At 26.9% G+C, this 22,441-nt stretch overlaps 5 protein-coding genes across 5 annotated transcripts; 2 read left to right on the forward strand and 3 right to left on the reverse strand.

Moving 5' to 3' along the window:
* Nucleotides 1-767: 767 nt before the first annotated feature.
* EIN_334810 (hypothetical protein) lies at nt 768-1,301 on the forward strand (the record flags this gene model as incomplete). Its single annotated transcript, XM_004255262.1, has 1 exon — nt 768-1,301. One exon carries the CDS (start codon nt 768-770, stop codon nt 1,299-1,301), a length of 534 nt encoding a protein of 177 aa, XP_004255310.1.
* Nucleotides 1,302-2,150: 849 nt separating this feature from the next.
* EIN_334820 (hypothetical protein) lies at nt 2,151-2,732 on the forward strand (the record flags this gene model as incomplete). The annotated part of the gene is made up of 1 exon (XM_004255263.1): nt 2,151-2,732. One exon carries the CDS (start codon nt 2,151-2,153, stop codon nt 2,730-2,732), a length of 582 nt encoding a protein of 193 aa, XP_004255311.1.
* Nucleotides 2,733-6,057: 3,325 nt separating this feature from the next.
* On the reverse strand, nt 6,058-8,093 carry EIN_334830 (hypothetical protein; the record flags this gene model as incomplete). The annotated part of the gene is made up of 2 exons (XM_004255264.1): nt 6,058-7,906; nt 7,972-8,093. 2 exons carry the CDS (start codon nt 8,091-8,093, stop codon nt 6,058-6,060), a joined length of 1,971 nt encoding a protein of 656 aa, XP_004255312.1.
* Nucleotides 8,094-14,233: 6,140 nt separating this feature from the next.
* Nucleotides 14,234-15,707, reverse strand: EIN_334840 (hypothetical protein; the record flags this gene model as incomplete). The annotated part of the gene is made up of 2 exons (XM_004255265.1): nt 14,234-15,199; nt 15,690-15,707. The coding sequence occupies 2 exons, from the start codon at nt 15,705-15,707 to the stop codon at nt 14,234-14,236; spliced, it is 984 nt and encodes a 327-aa protein (XP_004255313.1).
* A 4,442-nt stretch (nt 15,708-20,149) lies between these two features.
* EIN_334850 (hypothetical protein) lies at nt 20,150-21,463 on the reverse strand (the record flags this gene model as incomplete). Its single annotated transcript, XM_004255266.1, has 1 exon — nt 20,150-21,463. One exon carries the CDS (start codon nt 21,461-21,463, stop codon nt 20,150-20,152), a length of 1,314 nt encoding a protein of 437 aa, XP_004255314.1.
* Nucleotides 21,464-22,441: the final 978 nt, after the last annotated feature.

Raw genomic sequence — 22,441 nt, forward strand, 5'->3', positions numbered from 1 at the left:
AAATAAATCATTTAATGAAACAATTATTCATTAATTTGAAACAATTGTTTTTCTTTTGAAACAATTAATTATTGTTTTGAAACGGTGTTGATTAAAGGTACATTTTTATCATTATTTTGAAAAATAACATTATAATTTTGAAAAAATTATTAAACAAAATGAAACTAACTGTAATAAAAAATTGTCATTAAGTTTATTTGCTTTTGTACTAAAATGCACTTTTGGGATAATTCGCGTGTTTTTCTGAAACAAAAATCCCGTTATTTTAAATTTTATATGGAATTTTTTTATGCTTAAAAATTCTTCAAGTAAAAAAATATTTTTTGAAGACTGCATTTCTCTTTTTTACTTGGAAAAAATAAGCGAATTTATTACAAAAAAACGATTCCCAAAAATAATAAACAAAATAAATGCAAAAAATCGAAACACCCCAGTACCGACTTTTGAAAAACAGTTTTTTAACTTTTTTTAAATAACAAATTTCTTAATAATAAAAAATTGAGGATAAAAAACAATTGTTAAGTTAATTAAATATATTTTTTAAAAAATAATATAACATCAAATTAAAAATATAAAAATTCATCTCTATAAATATGGTTTTATATTTTTTATACCTATTATTTGTATTAATTCAATTATCAGTGAGTGACACTCCAATCAAACCAAAAAATCTAGGATTATTTAGAAGACCTCAACACACTTTGGCTCTGAGTTTAGAAGCTGGTGTTGAAAACTTACAACAACGAGAATTGGAATTACAAGTGCATATGGGTAAGATATATACAGACATGTTTAATTTTTGTGAAGAAATGGAAAAACTGAGAAATTGGCTCATTGGTCTTGTGTTGCCTGGGTTATTTACAAGCGATGACATCAATGCGTTAGAAAGACTCTTTCATTCTTTTAAATTCATATTGGACCAACTCGAAATTCAACGAATAACTGAAAGAAAAGTTATAGTGGCCTTGATGTTTATTGAACCCATTCTCGACGTGTTTATAAGTCGTCGGATTAAAACTATTATTAGTTCTTTTTGGAGGAAGAAATATTACTTTTATACTAAAGTAGACCGAGCTTTTTTTAGAGAGCCAGAACAAAGAGAAAAGGCCAAAAATTTGTTCAAATATGCAGAAGCTTACATCAGAAAATTTGCAAATGAAGTTATAGCAATGACTCGAACCCCTCTATTGGTCAATGCCCAAAAAGCTCAACAAATTGCAGCTAAGATGGAAAGTTTATTGTCATTTGTAAATAATGCCGATGACGGGTATTACGGAAATCCTCTATTACAAACTTTTTGATTGTTGAAATATTATTTTTATTTAAAAACGAAAATTGTAAACAGGTTAATATTTAACTTTAATTCTGTACTTTATTTGAAATAGTTAAATTGAAGATAATAATATATTATTATATTTTAATATATGTTAAATCAGAATTGTGACACGTGAAATTTGTTGCATTTTAAACAATAAAAAACGTTTAACAATCATTTTATATTTTCGATTTGTTGGTAGTTGATAAAAAATAATTCGTATTTATAAAATTAATAATTATTACAATTGTTTGATATTCATAAATTCAAAATGTGTTATAACAAAACAATAGAAGGTTTAAATAATAATAAACGTTCAAATTTATCTTGATTACTTAATTATATATCAAAAATTGATAATCAAGTAAATATTCATTAACCAATAAATTTATCAATCGCAATTTTGTGAGAATTATTTAAAAGGGAATTTAGCATAATGGTGGTGCATCTCAGAATGGTTTGAATAACAACAATAGAAATCCTTGGGTTCGATTCCCATAATTCCCATTTTTTGTTTTTTGAAAAATATTTTTTATTGTTATAATCATATATATATTTTAAATAATAATATATATATATATTATAATATATTATATTAATTTATAATATATATAATATAAACGAATAGTATATTTATTGTTTATTATTATCTAAAATATTAATAGACAAATAGATATGGTGAAGTTGATATTATTATTAACAATTATAGTCCCGTCTTTTTATACAATAATTTTATAAATTTTGATTTTTTATAAATACAAACCTCACCTTGTTTATAATGAATTGTATTGTATTATAATAAAAAAGTTAAACACCACTGCTAAACCAAATCAACATGCCAACAGTTCGAATAGTTGTATTTGGTAGTGGTGCTGTTGGGAAGTCAGCAATCACAATGCAACTGGTCTCAGGACACTTTGTCCAAATCTATGATCCAACACTTGAAGACTCGTATCAAACAAGCATCAATGTTGATGGCGAAATGGTCTCACTTGACTTGTTAGACACAGCAGGATCAGATGAGTACTCTGCACTTAGATTTCAATACATGAGAACTGGCGATGGGTATGTCATAGTTTACTCAATCACATCAATAACATCATTTTTCGAGGCAAACACGTTTAGAGAACTATTGTACAGAGTTCTTGACAAAGACTTCAGTGAACACATCCCAATTGCATTGTGTGGTAACAAATGTGATTTGGAGTCAAACAGACAGGTGTTCACTGAAGACGCCAATAAGGTTGCAGATAAATGGAAAACACTGTTTTATGAGACTTCTGCAAAGAACAATACAAACATCACAGAAACATTTCAGGGATTGGTCAGAGACATCCGAGCAAATGTCAAAATTGACAACACGACATCTCAAAAGAAAACATCAAAAAGAAATAAAAACAGATGCATCATATTTTAATTAATTTAATTTTTTAGTGTTTGTTGTTCAAATCGATTTTTAAATTAATATCGATAATAACTATTTTCGTTAAAATGTTTTTGGTTTAATATACAAAATGTTAACCTTAGCAAGTCAACTGAATCAACTTTTTTGTGAGAAGGTGATCTGGATAAGATTTATCTAGATCATAATTTATTTTTAGAACAATCAAAAACAAATTCAAAACACGAAATCGATTAGTTTTCGCGCAAACTAATGGTCTTTACAGACCCATGTTTCCTATTTTCAATGTGTTCAAAATTGTCAACACTTGCTGTTACGAAACATACACAAAAATTTTCATGAGAGCGCTTCGAAATTTATCAATTTTTCATTATTTAAATTGGTTTCTGACACGCCGTTTTTAATTAAAGATCTTTTAAGTTCAAATACAAAAATAAAAAAGTGAGTTATTTTTAGTAAAAAAAATCAAGGATATAATTTATCCTGTTTTTCACTTCGTAAGGTTGATACCGTGTTTATAAATTAAAGTCATAACGATATTAAATTAAATTTGACAGAAATTCGATAATAGTTTCAAACTTATTAAAATATAAAAAACTTCAAAGATGATAAAGTCAAAAAAGCCAATTTTTTTCTTAAAGTTTTAATTTCATTTTAAAAATGTGTAAAAAACAGTGTTGTGATAATATCATATTAGATAAAACACAAATAAATGCGTTCCTAAAATATCATATAATGACAAACTTTTTGTTGCATATTGATAATGCAATGTCAATAAAAAACCATTTATTTTTCAAATGGTTTTTTATAATTTTAATGATTTTAAAATATTAATTTAATAATTTGTATTATATTTTTTAACACATGTTTTTGTTCAAAATGTTAATTTGTAGAACAATTTTGTTGTAATAAGTGTGTGCCAACATGGTTGATCAATTTTCTGCTTTATGCCAAAACTTTTTAGGCCTTTTTTTACCTAATCCTTAATCCTAATACGTGTCGCTGACTGTGGGCGATTTCTATATTTAAAAAAGTAGCAGTTTTCGGTTTTAGGGTTTTGAACATAAGAATTGTTAAGTTAGATTCTTTTATACCTTACAAATGGGCTATTTTTTCCACAAACATCCCGATTATTTTAAAAAATATAATGTATTTTTAATAGAAAAACAATAAAAAATAACAGCACTTACAAACGCGTCGTTTCAGGTGAAATAAAATAGTATAATAATAACAATAATATAGTATAACTGTCTTTATTTGGATTAGTTAAATAATTGGTATTTTTACTATTTAGATTGAGAAAATTATAGGTTGTGACATGGAATAAATATAATATTAAATATGGTTTTTGAATAATTTTGATTAATAGTATAATTAATTATAATTTACAATAAATTTTAAAAATATAACAATTATATTAATAAATATAAATTAACTATATTACATAATATTTTTTTTATAATTAATTAATTTATACTTAATATAATTATAAATAACAATGTTAAAATTATAATTAATAAATCCATATATTTATTATTATTGTATTATATAAAATATAGTTTGTAAGTCATCTATAGTTCGGTCAGCTAACGGGGTATATCGTTAACTATCCATATGGTATTTAGGTTACTTTTCAAATTGATTTCACAAATTACTATACCATCTTTGTCACATTTGATTCATTGTTTATATTATGTATTCATTTATTAACATTATTATATTAATTTGTATTATCTAACTTGAATATAAACATTTATTTTATATAAATATTATATATTTTTATTTAAATTTACTATATATTGTTATTTTATATACAAACTATACTAAACAAAAGAGTTAACCAAACCCACCTTAAGAACAATCAATTACATTAACTGTTATTTTATTTCTTTTACATGAAATTACTTATAACATTTATTATTATGGGTTTTTATGTTTATATTAATTCATTATACTAATAACATGTAACACTTAATTAAATAATTATATTAACAATTCACTATTATATTTTACTAAAAATAATAACTATTAATATAATAAATATACTAAAAACATAATTAATAATATTTAGTTATTATATATGTTAATGTTTATCTGAATAGCAAATTCACAATTAAATATTTAAAAAATTTAAAAAAATAAATGATAAATATATACAATGTAATGAGTTATTTGAATATGTTTATGATTAAATTTTATAGTGACATATTCTTTATTACAATGTTGTATGTTATACATTCTAAAAAGTAATTAACACAAGAAGGTTTTAGACTACATGCATTTATCAATCAATCTATTTAATCACAGAAAGTTGATATAAAACTTGACTATCCTTCAAATCATTTATATTATTGGTTTTTGAAAACAATAATCAATTTGTTTTATAAACAGAATAATATTCACTCATATAATTAATAACATTTAAAACACACTATTAGATACATTTAATCAATTGCACTTATATCCATTAATCGGTTTTTGTAGCAATAATTATAGCACCATATTATAATGTTTTAGTTGATTCTGTTCAATTGCTTGTTCTTTTTGTATTGTTATTATTTTTTGTATTATTAAACACTAAAAAACACAACACATATACTCGTTGCTGATGCCTCAAATAGACTGGATTGAGAATTAATAATGATATCATTGAATAGTGTAAATACCACAAACTACATGTACAAAACAAATTTAATTTGTTTATGACTTGGTATCACATTTTTAACAAAAGTTTGAGTTTATTAATGTTTGAAAAGTTTCAGAAAAAATCTAAGGAAAAACCCATATTTTACTCTTAAACGAACTTTAAACACCTAATATTTATCAACATATTGGGTTTTGACGAATTCTACATGGTCAAAATGTAAATAATAATCAAAACAAGATTAATGAATTAAAGAACTACTTTCTTGATTTCCTTGACATCAAACAAAGCATTTATTGTTTTGTCGTTCATGTTGCTTTTCAAAATATTTTTCATTCGAGAAAATGATCTTTCGACAGTACACGATGTTACATTTAAAGCTTCAACTTTTTGTGAATAATCCAACAACAATGGAAATAATGCAAGATCACTCTCGCTCATTTGGCTGAAAACCATAAAAGAGGTCACATTGTGAGTTATGATGAAAGTTTCTTTTAATTGGATTGCCCTTTGTTCCCTCGAATTTTGTATTTCCGCCGCCAGAATTTTCGAGTTTTTTTGAACACTTCCTTTTCACCATCCATTTTTCTCCTTTGAGGTTTGCAATAATTAAAAATGATTTGTTTTTTCACATTCTATTTGTTGGTTGTTGACAATTTGCAAATTTATCATTATTTGTTGATTATTCCTTTTCCACTAATTAAATCTTGTTATTTCCATGTTCAACTCAGAAGAAATGTTTTGTTTTACTTTCTCATATTCTGGAAGAAAACAAGAATTTAACGCGATCATAAATTCGGGTTTGCGTACCTTTTCACCCAATTTCGTGAAGTCATCTAAACTGTTAATTGACAATTCGTTTTCCTTTGCAAACCCGTTTAACTTCAAATATTCTTCTTTGATTTTTCCTGTTGGATTTGAGAAGCGTACCGAAAGAGCCTGGACCAATCTGTTCACGATAGAGTAACACACTTGACGCACACCAGACCTTTCGGAAAGACTAACACGATTCAAGAATGGAAGTGAAAAAAGCACATCATCTTCAGAATCATTAATTTGTGTTTTGAAATCGATGAGAAAAATGATGAGATCGATTATTCGTCTGTATGCGATAGAAAAGGAAAGGTTGCGCTTTTGAAGCCAGTCACTGACAACTTTGATTTTGGTGATTATATAATCAACAAAATACAAAATGGCAACAAAATTCTCATCTTCAAGCGTCGATGTGAAAGTGATTGTCTCGATCGATTTCAACTTTACATTTAACAATGATTCACTCAAGTTGGGAAGAACCTTTCCAAAGTATTTTTTTAAAATTGACTTTTTTTCACTTCGGCTCAACTCGATTCGTTGTAAATTTGGCACTCTGGAGTTGAAATTCTTCATTTCAGAATAACAATCGAACAACATATTTGATATTGTTGCGATATAAAGGAATCTTGTATTAGAATAATGCGGGATGTTTAGAGCAATTTCTGTTGTCCCCCGTTGTAAACAAAACCGCTCCCAGAGTGTTCTAACGTTGTCGGTTGTTAATTTGTACAGATATTTCTTGATTATTGCAACCTCTACAATTTCGTTTATTTTCTCGACAGCTTTACTTAGCCTATGGCTAAAACAGTAATTGGATTGGAATGGATCTACCAGAAAGCCTTTTGTATTGAGCCAATTTGTTATTTTACCAGAAAGTCCTCCTTCTTCACTGATCATTGTGCTTGCCCCGTCAAACGTGACAGAAGAGCATTTTTTGAAGTCAAATTCAAATTCCTCGCCAACAGAAACTATCCACTTTAACCAATTTTCGGATGATGGCTTCCCTATAAATTTTTCAATTTTCAGTTTAGACTCATTCACCTCGTTGTTTTCACTTACTGACCTTGAAAACAGACTGAAGTGCTCACTGGAGCCGTATTTTGCGCCATCAGCCATAAGACCCACATACTTTGCTTTTTGGAGAAACTCTTTAGTTTCGTCTTTCTTTACATCTGCGATCAACGATATTCGCCTTTTAATAGTGGATGCACTTAGAGAGAGTTTGAATGGTTTTATATTTATTTTTGTAGCATCAATAAAGAAATTGAGGAAACCCACTACATCTTCTATTTGCATTTGAGACAGCCCACTCCCTGCGCTCATAAAAGAAAGATATAATACAATAAATTCACCCAATTCGGCATCCCTCTGACCTCTTGTTAGTTCTTTTCCATTGGATGTTATCTCAGAGTTGATGTGGGCTTCAATTGAGTGGACAATTTGTTCCTTGACATACTGGTTTCCTTTTTCGAAGTTGGATTTCAACAACTTTACCATTTTGATCAGTTTGAGTTCTTTTGGGCTCTTGCGTTTTAAATCAATTTCTTCAGTTTGTGTAGGATTATGGATGGAATCAGAGATGTCTTCACAGTCCATTAAATCGTCCATTGTAGTAACTTCGTCTTCTGATATCATTTTGTCATCATCATATTTATCATCAACAACATCGACGTAGTTTGCTTCTTCGCCGAAAACCACATGGTCCAAGTTGTTTAATGCACTCTCCTCGTACCTTTCTGATAACCCTCCGAGTTTTTAAAGATAATCTCTTGTATCGACGCCACCCAAGAGCCAAACAAATCAAAGTCTTCAACAACGAAGGAAAGACTCACTTCGTTGATGTTAAGTTCTTCGCAAATTTTTTTGTGAGGTGTAAGTCTTGAATCGTAAAGAGCCCACAGTGCAAGCTTATTCAGCATTTCGTGTTTTTGAAACCAAAGAGTTTCAACAGATGTTTTTTGTGATGCAACATTGAACGCGTGAACGTCAACAACGTGTGTTGAATGTTCTCTTTTGGTAACAAGTTTGTTGCACAGCACGCAGTAATATATATTTTCAAATAATTTGTGATCATTTTGTTTGAATGTGGGACTCACTAATAAAGTCTTTTTGAAACGCAGACTTTGCCACCTCAAATTTCCTCTTTCGATTTCGGCAGTTGTGGATGTGGTTGTCCTTTCTTCTTCAGCATTCAATCTTTTGGGCCCTTTGGTGGAACCCAAGAAGACGAGGACAATGATTAATACGGTAAGTATTATCATGAGTGATAATGTAATAGCAATTATCATTTAATTTTTTAGTTGTTTTTTAATCTAAAAAAGAAAATAAACAAATTATTAGATTAATTACTAGTAAAAACCATTTATTGTTTTGAAGTTTACAGAGTATGTAGATCCTGATTTTAAAGCGTGTTGACTTTGTTAAAAATATGTTGTTGTTAACCAATTAGTAAATCTTGCAAACGTTTTGGCACTTTAGCTCATTATCAACTCATGAAAATGACTACATTATGTCAATGTATGTTTTAGACACTTCAGGTTTTTAGTAAAGTGCGGAAAGAAATTTTTATAATTCAGCGTCTACATCAACGGGGTTTGTGTTTTCTCTGTGGTGCACAGCATTTGTTCAATTAAAAATATACCTTTTCAAATACTTTTCGTTGCATAGCATAATTTATTACATAAATGCAGTCGTTTCTATAACAACAACAAAGACGACATGATACGACAATTTGTTTGCAATTGAAACAATTTTGACCTATTTAATAAATGGTTTGCTCCAGATGTCGAACATCATGATTGCTTATATAAGTGTTTTATATTTTTTCAGTTTGATAAATACGTGGCTGAGACAATAAATGACGCGCTTTTATTTTAGACAAAGTGAATGTATTATATGTAGCATTTGGTTGTTATTGCAATTTAATTGTCATTACTTTATACTCGTTTAAGAAAAGGAAATTATTTAATTTAATTTGTTTTTTAAAAAAATATTTCATAGAACATATTTTTTATTTTAATATGATATAAAAAATATTATTTATTTTTTTATTACATATATATATATTACATTAAATAAATATTTAATATAATCATATTAATTATTATCAATTTTTCATCGAACAAGATAAATAATAGTTTAAACTTTGTTGTTTTAAACTATACATTATTAGTAATAAAACAATATTTGTTTTTATTTTTTTATTAATAAAATTAACAATTGTTTATTTTTTGATTTTTGAACTAATAAACAAACACTAGGGTTAATTATCTTTCCGAAATAATTTAAAAAAGAGTTTTTTGAATGATTAATTATTGTTTTTATTCAGTTAAAGATTTTTTTATAAAATAGTCAGATTATTTAAAAGAAGTAATAATTTTTTTGTACATAAAACCCCGTTATATTACGTTTATCTTATTTCAATTATCTGCTGAATTACAACGGTATATTCGGCAAATATTTATATTTTTCTTCAACAATTGGATTTCAAATGGTTTTGCTTCTTTTGTGTTCCTAAAAAATGTTTGTTGCAAAAATTACAAAAAACAATATAATTTTGATCAAAAAAATCAGTTTAATCCAAAAATAATCTGCAGTTTTGGGACTGGATGATTTAGTAAACAGGCTTTTGATTAACCATGGTGCCAAACCAGGATGGAATTGGCACATCGAAGTAGAACAGTTTTTTGCAAAAATAACAAATAATTAGCTTTATTATATAAAAATTTATTTTTTCAGCGTTGTTAAATAACAAAAATAAATATAAATATTTTTTTCTTTTGTTTTTTTTCACTTGTAAGTTAATAAATTTTAATAAAAATAATTATATTAATAGTATTTAGTATATATGTTAATTTTTAACAACTCGATGCTATTTTTTTAAAAAAAATTGATATAACGTGAATATTATAATCTCAACGTTGCAAAACACACTTTTGCATTTTTTCACATCTCTTTATTTAATTTATTATCTTATAACTTTATTTCTTTTATTATCATTTATACAGTTTTTACCATTAAAATGAAAAATTTGACACAATTCAATTGTTTTTAATTGTACTCAAAAGAGTTCAAATGTAAATCATTTGATTTTAATAATTACAGTTGACCAAATAATTATCAGAGACCAAATAATTGTAAGAAGTAAAATTAAATAGTTTTATAACTTTAATCAAGAACTATATTAAAATAGATTTCATGAAACAATTTATTTATTTTTTAAAAAAGCTAAATATATAAAAACATGAAAACAAACCAACAACTTAAAAACATGTCTGAACCAAAAGAAGACCCAATCATTTCATTCAATTGTCAAAGACTTCTTGCACTTTCTAAGAAACAAATGACAGATAACATTTTTCACGAAAAAAATAAAGGAAAACAACAACAAAAAGCCGTTATTTTGCTCGAAGCGGCTTTCAGAAACGACGTTTTTTCCAATTTGACAACAAGAAGAGGGCAGATAAAGTTTTTGAAAAGTATTGACGGCTCATCGCTTTCGCTTTTAGGATTAATGTTTGGTTGTTCAAGTGGAGCAATCGACTGTCAATTGAAGAAGGAAGTTGAAGAAGTGCGTCGTGGAACAAAGGGTAAGATAACAAAGGATATGGATCATGAAATAAACAGTATGATGGACAAACTGCATTCACTTGGGCTTTCTTGTTCGCTGACTGGAATCGTGGTCTTGTTGAGTAAACACTTTGATTTGGAAAACATCACAAGAGAAGCTGTGCGCATTCATTTAAGAGACAAACTGGGTTACACTTTAAAAAAATGAATGCTGATGATTATCATCGAATTGAATTAAGTTATGAATCAGTTATAAAGAACATGAATGATCTCAAAGCCATCGATGGTACCCCATCGGCGCTTTTTTCAACATCGATGAGATGGGTTCAAATGACTAGGCAGACAAAAAAACTCCATCTTATAGTTAAACAATCCGAAGAAACTTTTCAAAAAAAATTATGGAGTCAGTCGTTCAGTGAAACATTCAACCGCAATATGTTGTATTTCTGCAGATGGACAACCAACTTCGTACGCTTTGATTGTGAGTCAAAAGAGCTATTTCTTAGAAGTGAAGAATTCATATCCAGACCTAATGATATATTATTCTTCCAATGGATATGCGACTAAAAGCGTTTTCGTGTATTAAATGGCCGATCTGGTTGTGAAGATTGTAAAGAAAAGGGCACTTCTAAATCTTTTGGAAGAATGGGCAACTATTGCAATGGATAATTTTAGTGGACATATAGATGGAGTTCTTTTGGGGATTTCATACGCGAACACCATTCGGCTCCACACATATGCGCCACATTCAAGTCATTTGATGCAACCGGTGGATCTGTGCTTTTTTGGAGTTGTTAAAAAGTCGATAAATGGGACAACTATTGTGAGACGAGTAAGCAACTTACCCCAACATTCTGAGAGCCAACAGATAGAAGTTGTGGATTTATGCACCATAAATAACGATGAAGAAAAAGAACGCCTTAACGATCTGTTCAAAGACTTTTTTAAGATGGACGAAATGACAAGAATGTCCCTTACTCGGGTAAGAGAAATATCTTGTGATATTGAGATGGACCGAGTTTTGGACAACATCACCGGCTCGTTGTTGAACTTAAAAGCTTTTTCGGAGTATTACCAGCCTAAGGAGGCCGATGTCAATAATTACAAGGTCAGACTTTTAGAAAATAGATATTATTTGAAAGCTGAAAATGAGATATTACCATCATTTTCGAGGAAGAAATCCTCGTCTGATATTGGAAGGGATACAACATGGAGTTTAGGAGTTTGTCGAAGAATAAGAAACGCAGAATGCGACCAACGTAATGAGATGTTAGATAGATATTTTGTTTCTCCTACGTTTCATCGTTCTTCAAATGTCACCATCAATCCAGCTGAAATACACGTTTCTAACGGGCAATCATATCAACTACAATTTCTTCTTGTTTCTATTCCAAGAAACTTGACATTCAGTACAGTGCCCGAACGTCTGCGGCGGCAAAAATAATAAGTGAAGTTTTTTTGTGATTTTGTGACATTTACAACTTCTTTAATTTGCGCACCTTGAACAACAGTGAAAGAAAATAAAAAACTAAATCCCGCTCAATAAACTGATAAACACCAAGTGGGTCTAAATAGCTTCTTTTAAAATGAGTGTTTTAAATCGAGGTTTGGTGTTTGAAACCGAGGGTTTCAAGAAGTAATTGACGAAAGATTGACAACAAACCAAACCTTATCACACAGAAAAAGATTGGAAAAACAACGAGTTCAATAAAGTTGCTTCGTTGCAATTAATAACCCCTATAAAAACAACCATTGGGGAGTGAGGACTATGAACATCTTTTATGGCGAAACATTTCCAGAGTAAACCACAATGAAAACAATAAAACGTCCAAAAAGTTCAACATTGTTTTATTTTTTTAAGTTATTTTTTATCGCTATTTGGGTTATTTTATAAAGCAACAAAAATAAGTGTCTTACTATTATTTGGTGAACCTTTTTTTCACTTCTTATTTACATGGTATTTTTTGGGTAATTATTGGGAAATACATCCTTCTCACAATTATTTGGTCTCTGATAATTATTTGGTCAACTGTACTTATTATCACTTTTTTGCCAAGGATCTAATTTTAAACATGTCAAATCTATCGAGTTGTATTATATTTTTTTAAATATATTACAGATGGAGGATAAAGTCGGTGACAAACTATAAATAACCCGTTTTTCTGAGCATGTTTATTGTTCAATAGTTGTATTTCTCTATTAATCTGGGTTTTTACTCCCAATAAACGGATGGTAAAGGTAAAGTGGGTGACAACACTCATATGCTATTTTTTCATTGTTTTCCAAAAAAATAAGGAAAAAACTGTAAATTTTAAAAACACAAAAAAGGCAATAGTGTGTTCAAGCTTTTCTAAAAAAATGATCTTAATAAAAAGAACTTCAATAATAAAAATTAATTATTACCATTGAAATCACGAACCCTCATCCACAAAACTCACTTGAATTAACCAAAGACAACAGAAAGCCAGATACTCTACCAACCATTTCCATCGTACACTTTAAATTCCAATGAGTTTGGTTGAAATGATAGATGGGGAAACAGTTTTACAAATTCGTTAAGACGGGTTTGTTCTTTACATTTTTTTTACCTTTTCTGAAAGAATATGATTATTTAGACCTTCGTTGGATGGATCAAGCACAATGAGATCTGTCACTTCTTTGATGTGGCAGACTAATGTCTCATTTATTATCTCTTTTTTGGAGTCAAAGTCTGCAATGTTAACGACATTAACGTTGGTGTTGGGGCTGTGAGTTTGGGCGTTGTTGCTTGGTTGGGGAATATAGTTGTCAGAAAAAGGTCTAAAACCATCTAACAAGTTGAAATACACATTATGTATCAATAAAAAAGTGGAAAGCGCTTTCAATATTATTGGAAATTATCCCTTTACTTTGAAATGACGAGAAAATTCTTTCATTCGTTGCTGATTGATTGATTGTTTTCTTTCTATTATTTAAAATTTTATTTTTGTGTGTTATTTTTTTAAAGTTAACGAGTTTTTATTCGGTTTTGTTATAGAGCCAAAATCTTTTGTGAATTATCATTAATTGATAAGAAATAGGCGTTACAATGTACAACACTTTATTCAAAAAAAATGACAGTAAGTGTTGGTTCAATTCACTTATTATTAAAATGTTAATATTTTTATTGTTTTATAAAACATTATTTCTTGTCACCGACTTTATCCTTGTCACCCATATTTTTTTATCTGTATAGGTTGTTTTTAAAGAAAAAAAAACGGGCAAAGATTTTTCGATGGTAAAAAATAAGACGAATTTGCCAAAGAAAAAAATAACAGGTAAATTTTCCAACATAACCATTGTTGAAAAAATGTACCTTTATTTGAAGATTATTATTTTCAGAATATTCTATGCAAAAACATTATTATGCAAGAATATTTTGCCATACAAGCTATAACTTCTGATATTATATACATTTTATTCTATTATGATTAAAATGCATAATAATTATTAAATTAAATTAATTTAAGTCTCATTCAGATTCAGATTTTGAATCGTCAATAATTTTATGAACTTCTTTAAAACTAAAAGCCTCTTTCGGGATTGATAAGTTATCACGGAGTAAGTCGCAAGAGAAAAAGCAATTTGTTCCAAACTTTTTAACACTGGTTGGTATAATTATGGAACTTAGTGATGTGCGCAAGTCAAACATGTGTGCTGGGATTTCTGTGATACCTTCAGGTAGAACAACTTTTTTCAATTTAACACAACTGAAACAACTGTAATATCCCACAGATTTTACATGAGAAGGGAATACTATTTTAGTAAGACTTCTGTTGTTGAAGAAACACTTTTCGCCCACGCGTTGTATACACTTTTCGTTAAGTATTGATGGCCCAAACTTTTCGACATCTCGTCGTGTTAAAACAACATTATTACACACAACACCCATTTTCTCAAAAAAGTATTTATGTGTTGTAAAACTCACTTCAAAGTCGCAAACCGTGATAGATGCGTCACCAATTTGTATTTCTTGAAGGGAAGTACAATCGGAAAACACGTCAAAGTTAATTTGAACATTCTTCTGATTGAAGCATACACTTTTTAGTTTTTCGCAGTTCATGAAGCACCCATCTTCTACAAGTGACACACTTTCTGAGTTAAATGATGTCAAAGAAATGCAGTGTTTGAATGCAAATTTACTGATATGTGTGACTGAATTTGGTACTTTTATTTCACTCAATTTATAACACCTAAAGAACTCACAATGTGGAATAGTTTCAAGTCCATCAAAAAGTGTGATTTTCGACAATGAAGTACACCGTTCAAAGACCGAATTTGAAAAGTATTTTGTTTGTGGAATATTAACAAGACTGTCACATGAATAAAAACACTTTCGTCCGAGAACGACATTTGTGTTACACGAAATAGAAGTCAACGAAATCACAATCAGGCGTTTCCATATTTTGCCGAATTTTTGTTTTAAAAAAACAGGGAGCTAGTGTAAACTCTCTCCCATAAAAACACACTTTTTTCTTCAAAAGAGGTTCCAACAAAAAAATTTGAGAAATATTTGAAAATTTCACCAATTTTTTGATTAAAAGCAAAGTTAATATATGTTTTAGTTTAAAATTATTTTTTATATCTTTTTATCAAATATTGTTTATTTTTATGTTACCATTAAACAACAATAACAAAAATAAATACTAAAATAATGACAATTTCCTTTTAATAATCATCAAATATATAGTAAATATATTATATATCGAATTAAATATTATGGTATATAATCACATTCGATATTTATATATTTTAGTGTAAAAACCAATAGTATAATTGTTAATATTATTAATTATAATTTATTAGTTTTATGATTTTATTAATATTTTTGGAACAAAAAAACTACGAAAATGATAAAAAGACTGTTTCCCAAAATAAAATGATCATTTTAATTTCAATATATAGTAAATTAACTATTATAAAAAAACAACAAAAAACAGAAACATTTCGTTTATTATTAAAAATAAACTAGATGAAACTAAACAAAATGTATTAATTTAATTACATAAATTTAATGATTAAAATTGATACAAATTTATAACAAGATTTTTTTGTTAATAAAATTGATCTTCAAAATATTATTATATAAAAAAAGTAACATCAATATATTTATCAGTTTATCAACATTTATTATAATGAAATGTGTATTACAAAATAATATTTTTATACATAATTTAAGTTGATATACACATCAATTTAATTAAATCGATATAGTTTTATATTTTTCTTTTCGAAATCGAGTCCATTTTTGGATTGTAAACAAAGAATTGTATGATTATCATAATTCAAACACTTGAATATAATTTGTCTTATGATTTATAATATTCGACTTGTCAAATAAATAAAATCAGATAAATCGGGCTAAATAGGACAATTGATAAAACACCATAATTTCGAACTAATGTAAACAAATTTTTTCATGAATTTAGTTTATTTTTAAAATAACTGTTTAAAAAAACAACAACAATAAAAAATGATGTTTTACTAACCTGATTATGAGCATAAAATAAGACACAATATTCACTTGCAACAAAAGAATTTTTGTAGAAAAATCTGTACAAAATGTATATTTTTAGAATACTAGAAAAAAAAAGATCTTTGAAATAATTTTAAATAGTTTTTTTTATGAAAACAATAAGATATAAATAATCAATAACCGACGCAAAATTAAACAGTAATTAACAACTCTGTGTTTATTTTATAAATTTTTAAAACAAACAATATCATTTTGCGTGCAAACAAAGGGGTTAAATGTTAATTTTGGATTTGATTTTTATTGTTTTGAAAAACGATATATCAAAACGCCAAATGGCAATTAAAATTGAACTGTAAAATACGTATTAATTATAAATATATGACTTTTAAATAACACATAATAATTAATATATATTTAATATGGTGAAACAAAAGAATGAATTGCTTTAACAATTACAAAAAGAAGAATAATAAGTAAAAGAAAATGGAAATAAAATATTCAAACTATCAATATTTACTATATATTTTGATTAATTTAATTGGATTTTGATTGTTTTAATATTTGATGAGGCAAATTGATATTTAGTAAATGTAAAACGACTTTATAAATTTATTAATATATCATTCGAATTGTTTTTGTGTTTTTTTAACAATTATTTCTGGTTTTAAGGTTTGTGGAATAATCCAATTGCAACAAACAAAACAAAACATTTAGGGTTTAATTTAAATAAACAGTAACTTATTAATTATAATTAAAAGTAAAATAATCTATATTGAAAATTAAATTTAGTTAAAAATAATTATTATTCTACACAAATAATAAACATGCTTTTTCAGTTTAAAAACGCAGAATTATAATTAAAAAATTTAAATAAAGTTAAACAACAATAATATAACAACTTTAATATACAGTATTATTATTATTATTTTAAATAATATTTAAAAATATATGTAGTCGTTTAAATCTTATAAACAGTGTTAGCCTAGTCAATTTTAATTTAAAAAATACTTTAATAAAACTGACTCAAATAATCAATACATTTAATACACAATATTGGTAGTAAAAATTTCAACAAAACCTATAATAAATAGTTAATTTTTTATGATGTATATTAAATGAAAAATTTTAAAGTGTATTTTTTGTTTTAACTTTCTTATCAACCTTTTTTTTCAAAACGAGATATAAAATGTCCGTTATATTTTATTGTTTGGATATGATTGATTATTAATATGTTGTGTTGTTTATTTGATTGTCATTCTAATAAATATTTACTTACGATTTTTTGAAATAACAATAAACATAAAAAATGATAAAATGTCTATTTTATTTAATTTATGAAATAAACTTCAATTAAATTAAATCAAATCAACACAACATGTATTATATGATAAAGTTATTATATATCATTAATATAACAACAATTATTGTTACATTAAAACCTCATAAGAGTGGGCGGGTGTGGTAATTATGTTCTCTCAAGAGCAGGCATTTTTACCCAATCAAACCTTAATTACCACTCGATAGAGAACTCTATTTATAGTTTCAGTCTTAAAAATGCTCGCTCTTAAGAGAACCCGCTCTTCAGAGGTACCGCTCTTGGGTGGTTTTACTATATTTGTAATTAAAAACCATTACACATTTACTATAAAATAATGTTAAATATTTTATTTGCTCTTTTTAACGTTATATTTGATAAATTACAATACAAACTGAAAGCATACATTTTTAAAATAATAAACTTTAAAACAATTTCAAACTAAGAAAGTTATACATAAAATGGTATTATCTATCGTTTATGACAATTTTAATGTCGATATTTAAGACATAATAAGATAAACATATAGCTAATAGCCAAACAAACAATACAAACAATCAAGAGACATTATTGTACGAGAATTGATATCATAATACTGATTTGGAAAAAATTTTAATTGGTTTTAAAATGTTATAGTCGATGTTTATGTTTATCATGAAGACGCCAGTGCTGTTTTGAATTATATTAAAGATTATTTTCAATACAAATAATGAACATAAGCAAAATGTCCAAAAATAGACATAAAATAGTATATAAGCATTAATTCACCAATTCCATTTTTGATTATTTAAATAGTAATAGAAAAACAAAATGGTAATTTAGAAATTTATTTTTGTCGGCACTTTAACGCAAAAAGACTTAATTGACTACAAATGATACAACTAAGAAATTTTCAAGTTAGAAGGTTTTAAAGATATAAACAAAATAAACAAAAAAATAATTATTATTATCACCTTTAATGATTTTGTACGAAATTCAATTTATATAAAAATGGTAAATCTCGAGTTTTTTTAAATGTTTATCCATTTTTATAAATTTATATTAAATGCATTGCATGACACAATCCATAAAGCAAAATCATCTGATATTTAAATTAATATCTCTATAATAAAAGGTCAATTAATAAATAATGGAGTAACTTTAAGTGTAAAAATAAATATTTTTGAAGAATTTTTATAGTTGTTCTGACATTTATTATGTTAATATAAAAATTTACAATTTGCAATTATCATAAATTATAAAATATTGTTAAAATGCTGAATTTTTTTCAAACTGCTGATAAAAATAAAAATACAGATTAATAACTGTTTTATTTTATATTTGAATCTTTTAATGATATTAATGTGTAGTAATGTATTATAAAAATATAATATATTGTGAAGTTTTTTGTTTTATATTAATAATTTTATTATTTTTATTGTAATTTCATTGTCAAATACTTTAAAAACAAAAAAAGAATATTTATATGATTTTATCTCAAACACTTTATATAATAAACTTCAAAAACATGTATTTTCAATATTTTTTGAATTGTAATTTATAATAATTTTGAATTATTAAAATATAATTTTAATTATTATTTGTTTAATACAATTAAAATTTAAGAATTAATAAATAATTTGTTTAATTGTTTTTTTATAGAATTTAATATTTTATTTTATTATAAATAATTAAAAAGAATAAAAATCAGTGAATTAAAAATACTGATTGAGACTTTGATGAAAAGTTTACTCTTTCAATAGCGTTTTTTGTTGGCATCATCTGTTTTTGAAATTGTGTTATAAAGTCGAAATATCTTTCAACAAATATTGTTGTTGGAGAGACAGTCAATGTTATCTGGACAACTTGAACCAAATTATTAAGTTGATTGTTTTCAAGTATTTCGTACACATCCAAAAGACTTACTTTTTCTTTTCTTCCAACAAAAGTTTCCAAAGTTTCATCGTATGATGTACGAGGCAATTTTGATCCAGCGTTTTTTTGAATAATATCTCTTTCTATATCATCAAGACGGTCCAAACAAAATTTTAATATTTTAACTTCTTCAGAAACACATAAAAAATATCTGGGAATATATTGTTGATTGTATGATGGTATGTTCATTAAAACACTTGGGATATAAAACAACTCGAGTAATTCGTCCAAGTGATTTTGAATATCAAGACGTGGTTCTACACCTTCCTTTAATGAACAGTTTGAATAATCAAAGAATTGTTCAACACAATCAACTTCTCCAGAGCTTCCAATGTACATAAAACGAACTTCAAAATACAATGTTGCTCTTACAAGTGTAGTTCTTAAACAATCAACATCAATAATAGAATCAGAACGAACAAATGGAAATGCGGTGTATTTGTTATTGGAGTTGTTGTCAATTCTTTCAACCAATATATGCATCATTCTTTTGAAATTACAAATGCGAGTCCAATATACTGGGAGAGTAGCATTTTCTGCTTGCAGAGAAACACACAAATCTTTTAATAAGTGAAGAATATCATGGTAAATATTCAGTCTGTTTTGCCACTTTTGAGAAGACATATTAAAATTCATAATGTCATCATCCTGAGCAATCTTAGCATTATCATAAAAGAATTTATTCAATTCATCCATTTTTCATTAATATATTCACTGACCGGTTTAATTTGTTTGCAGATGCCTTCAATATTGTCGCATATTGAGAGGAATCTTGTTTCTGCAACTGCATTTAACTTTCCATAATCATCATACAACGCGCTATCCTCTTTGAATTTTTCTAAAGCCAAACGGTTGTTCTTTTGGCAGCAAAACTTAGTGAATAAAACAATTAATTCACCCTCTGCACTTTTCATCATACTAACACCAACAAGTGCAGTTAAATGTGCAAAACACCAATTAGAGCTGTTAAACCAACTGACCAAATCTGTTGGTGCCGCTTTATAAGCTGTTAATATATCATTGAAAAATTGTATCGAATTTTGAACATTCAGTGCACCATCCCAACAACTATTTACAATTCTTTCAAATGGAAAATTTGAAATGAGTAGATTCAATTCCGAAAAGAGCCAATCTGCAATTTTTTGAGCAGAAGAACCACCACATTTTATTTGTGTTACCAAAGGAAAGGTTTTGAATGTTCTTCCTTTACACATTCTTACTAATATCACATATTTTTCTTCATCATTTTTGCTCGAGCTATCACTCGATAAAGTCATACAGTCGCAGTCTATGATTTCACATAGAAATGCGGATTTTGCCAACACATTAAAATCTGTTGCTACTCTGAATGAATTACGGCTACTGATGCCGAGGTAATTGATTTTGTCTAACAGACTTGGATTGTAAACTTTAAGAAAGACAAATAAATCATCACTAACTGCATTAACTTGTGACTCGGATAACCTAGCTTCGATATTTATACAAGTGATCTCGAATGCTACAATTCTTTTTTGGAACAATTCAAATGCTTCTCTTTCATACTTTGTACAATATTTCGAATGCAAGTAATAATCAAACAACACATCTATACATTCCGAAAAACGCTTTCTATTAAATCTATTTACACCAGGTGGGAAAGTAAACAATTTAATAGCCGATATTAATTTATACCAAGGCCAAGTAGTTGCTGGTAATAAACTTGTTTTTCTAAATAGTCCATCATCAAACTCGGCAGCAGAAAGATTTTGTGCCTTTTTATGTGTTTGTTTTTTGATAGTTGGGATTGGAATATCTTCCGGTTCATCAGGAACAACCGTAAACGCCGATGTTATAACAGTGGTTTCGGGTTTTATATCTTCATCATTGTTGCAACTAAAACTATGGATATTATGGTCACTGATAACATTGTCAACACATACTTCTTTTTGGTCAGAATTTCTTTGAACTTGATTTAAAACCGATAATTGTGTAAATTCATTTTTTGCTGATTCTATCATAGCAACATTTGTTCTTTTTCCTCTTATACTCATATAATTAAAAAACTTTGTTACAATATCCTTTTTTGAAAAAAATGAAGTATAATCTGGTAACGTTTTTGGATTTGCTATATAATCACTTGTATAATCTGATTTGAAAAACATTGAATAATTTTTCATTGCTTCTTCTTTTTCTTTTTCTTTTATTAATTTCTATTGACTGGTTTCATTTTTCAACTTTGCATGATTTGCAAGTGATGTTTTTTCATCCATGTTCCATCAAATAAACACATAACATAAGATTTATCATTAAATTCAACATGAATATATCCTTTCAAAAAGAGATTTTGATCGTAAACGAAAGAAAGTTTTGGAGGAACACTCATTTTGTATGTTTTTTAAAGTTTGCTCGTTAATATAAATATTCATGTTTTTTGTTAAAAATACCTTTTTATTTATTAATATTTTGTAATAACATCGAGTTTGCTCAATGTTTTATCAAATATTATTTTTTATTTGTAACATTTTTATAAAATATAGATAATTATATATAAAATTTGTTAAAAAATATTGTTAATTTATATGTTAATTTTGGAAAAATTTGTTCATTATTAAATTTTAAACAAAATAATTGAATAATTCAATTTAATTATATTTTCAAAATAACAATCTCAAAAGGTAAGCTTGAAGTTTTTTAATAACTACAACTGCGTTGCTATTTTTAGGAATAACTATTATTAACGTGGGTATAAAAATAAATAAAACCCCCCTGCCCATCTCCACTAATGAGCAAAGTTGGGAGGGATCAATGATCAAGGATTTAAACTAAAGTCCTATTTTTCCAAAAGTCCCTCCATTTAAAAGGTTTAATTACTTAAATAAATAAAATGAATATCTAAATATTTTGATTATGGGAATTTTGATTAATTATATTAATAATTATTATAAAATAAATTAAAAAATATTGTATATTAATACTCCTTATTAAATTATACATCA

Source organism: Entamoeba invadens, assembly GCF_000330505.1.
Source record: "Entamoeba invadens IP1 unplaced genomic scaffold scaff_1105074726065, whole genome shotgun sequence".
Lineage (NCBI taxonomy): Eukaryota > Evosea > Mastigamoebida > Endamoebidae > Entamoeba > Entamoeba invadens.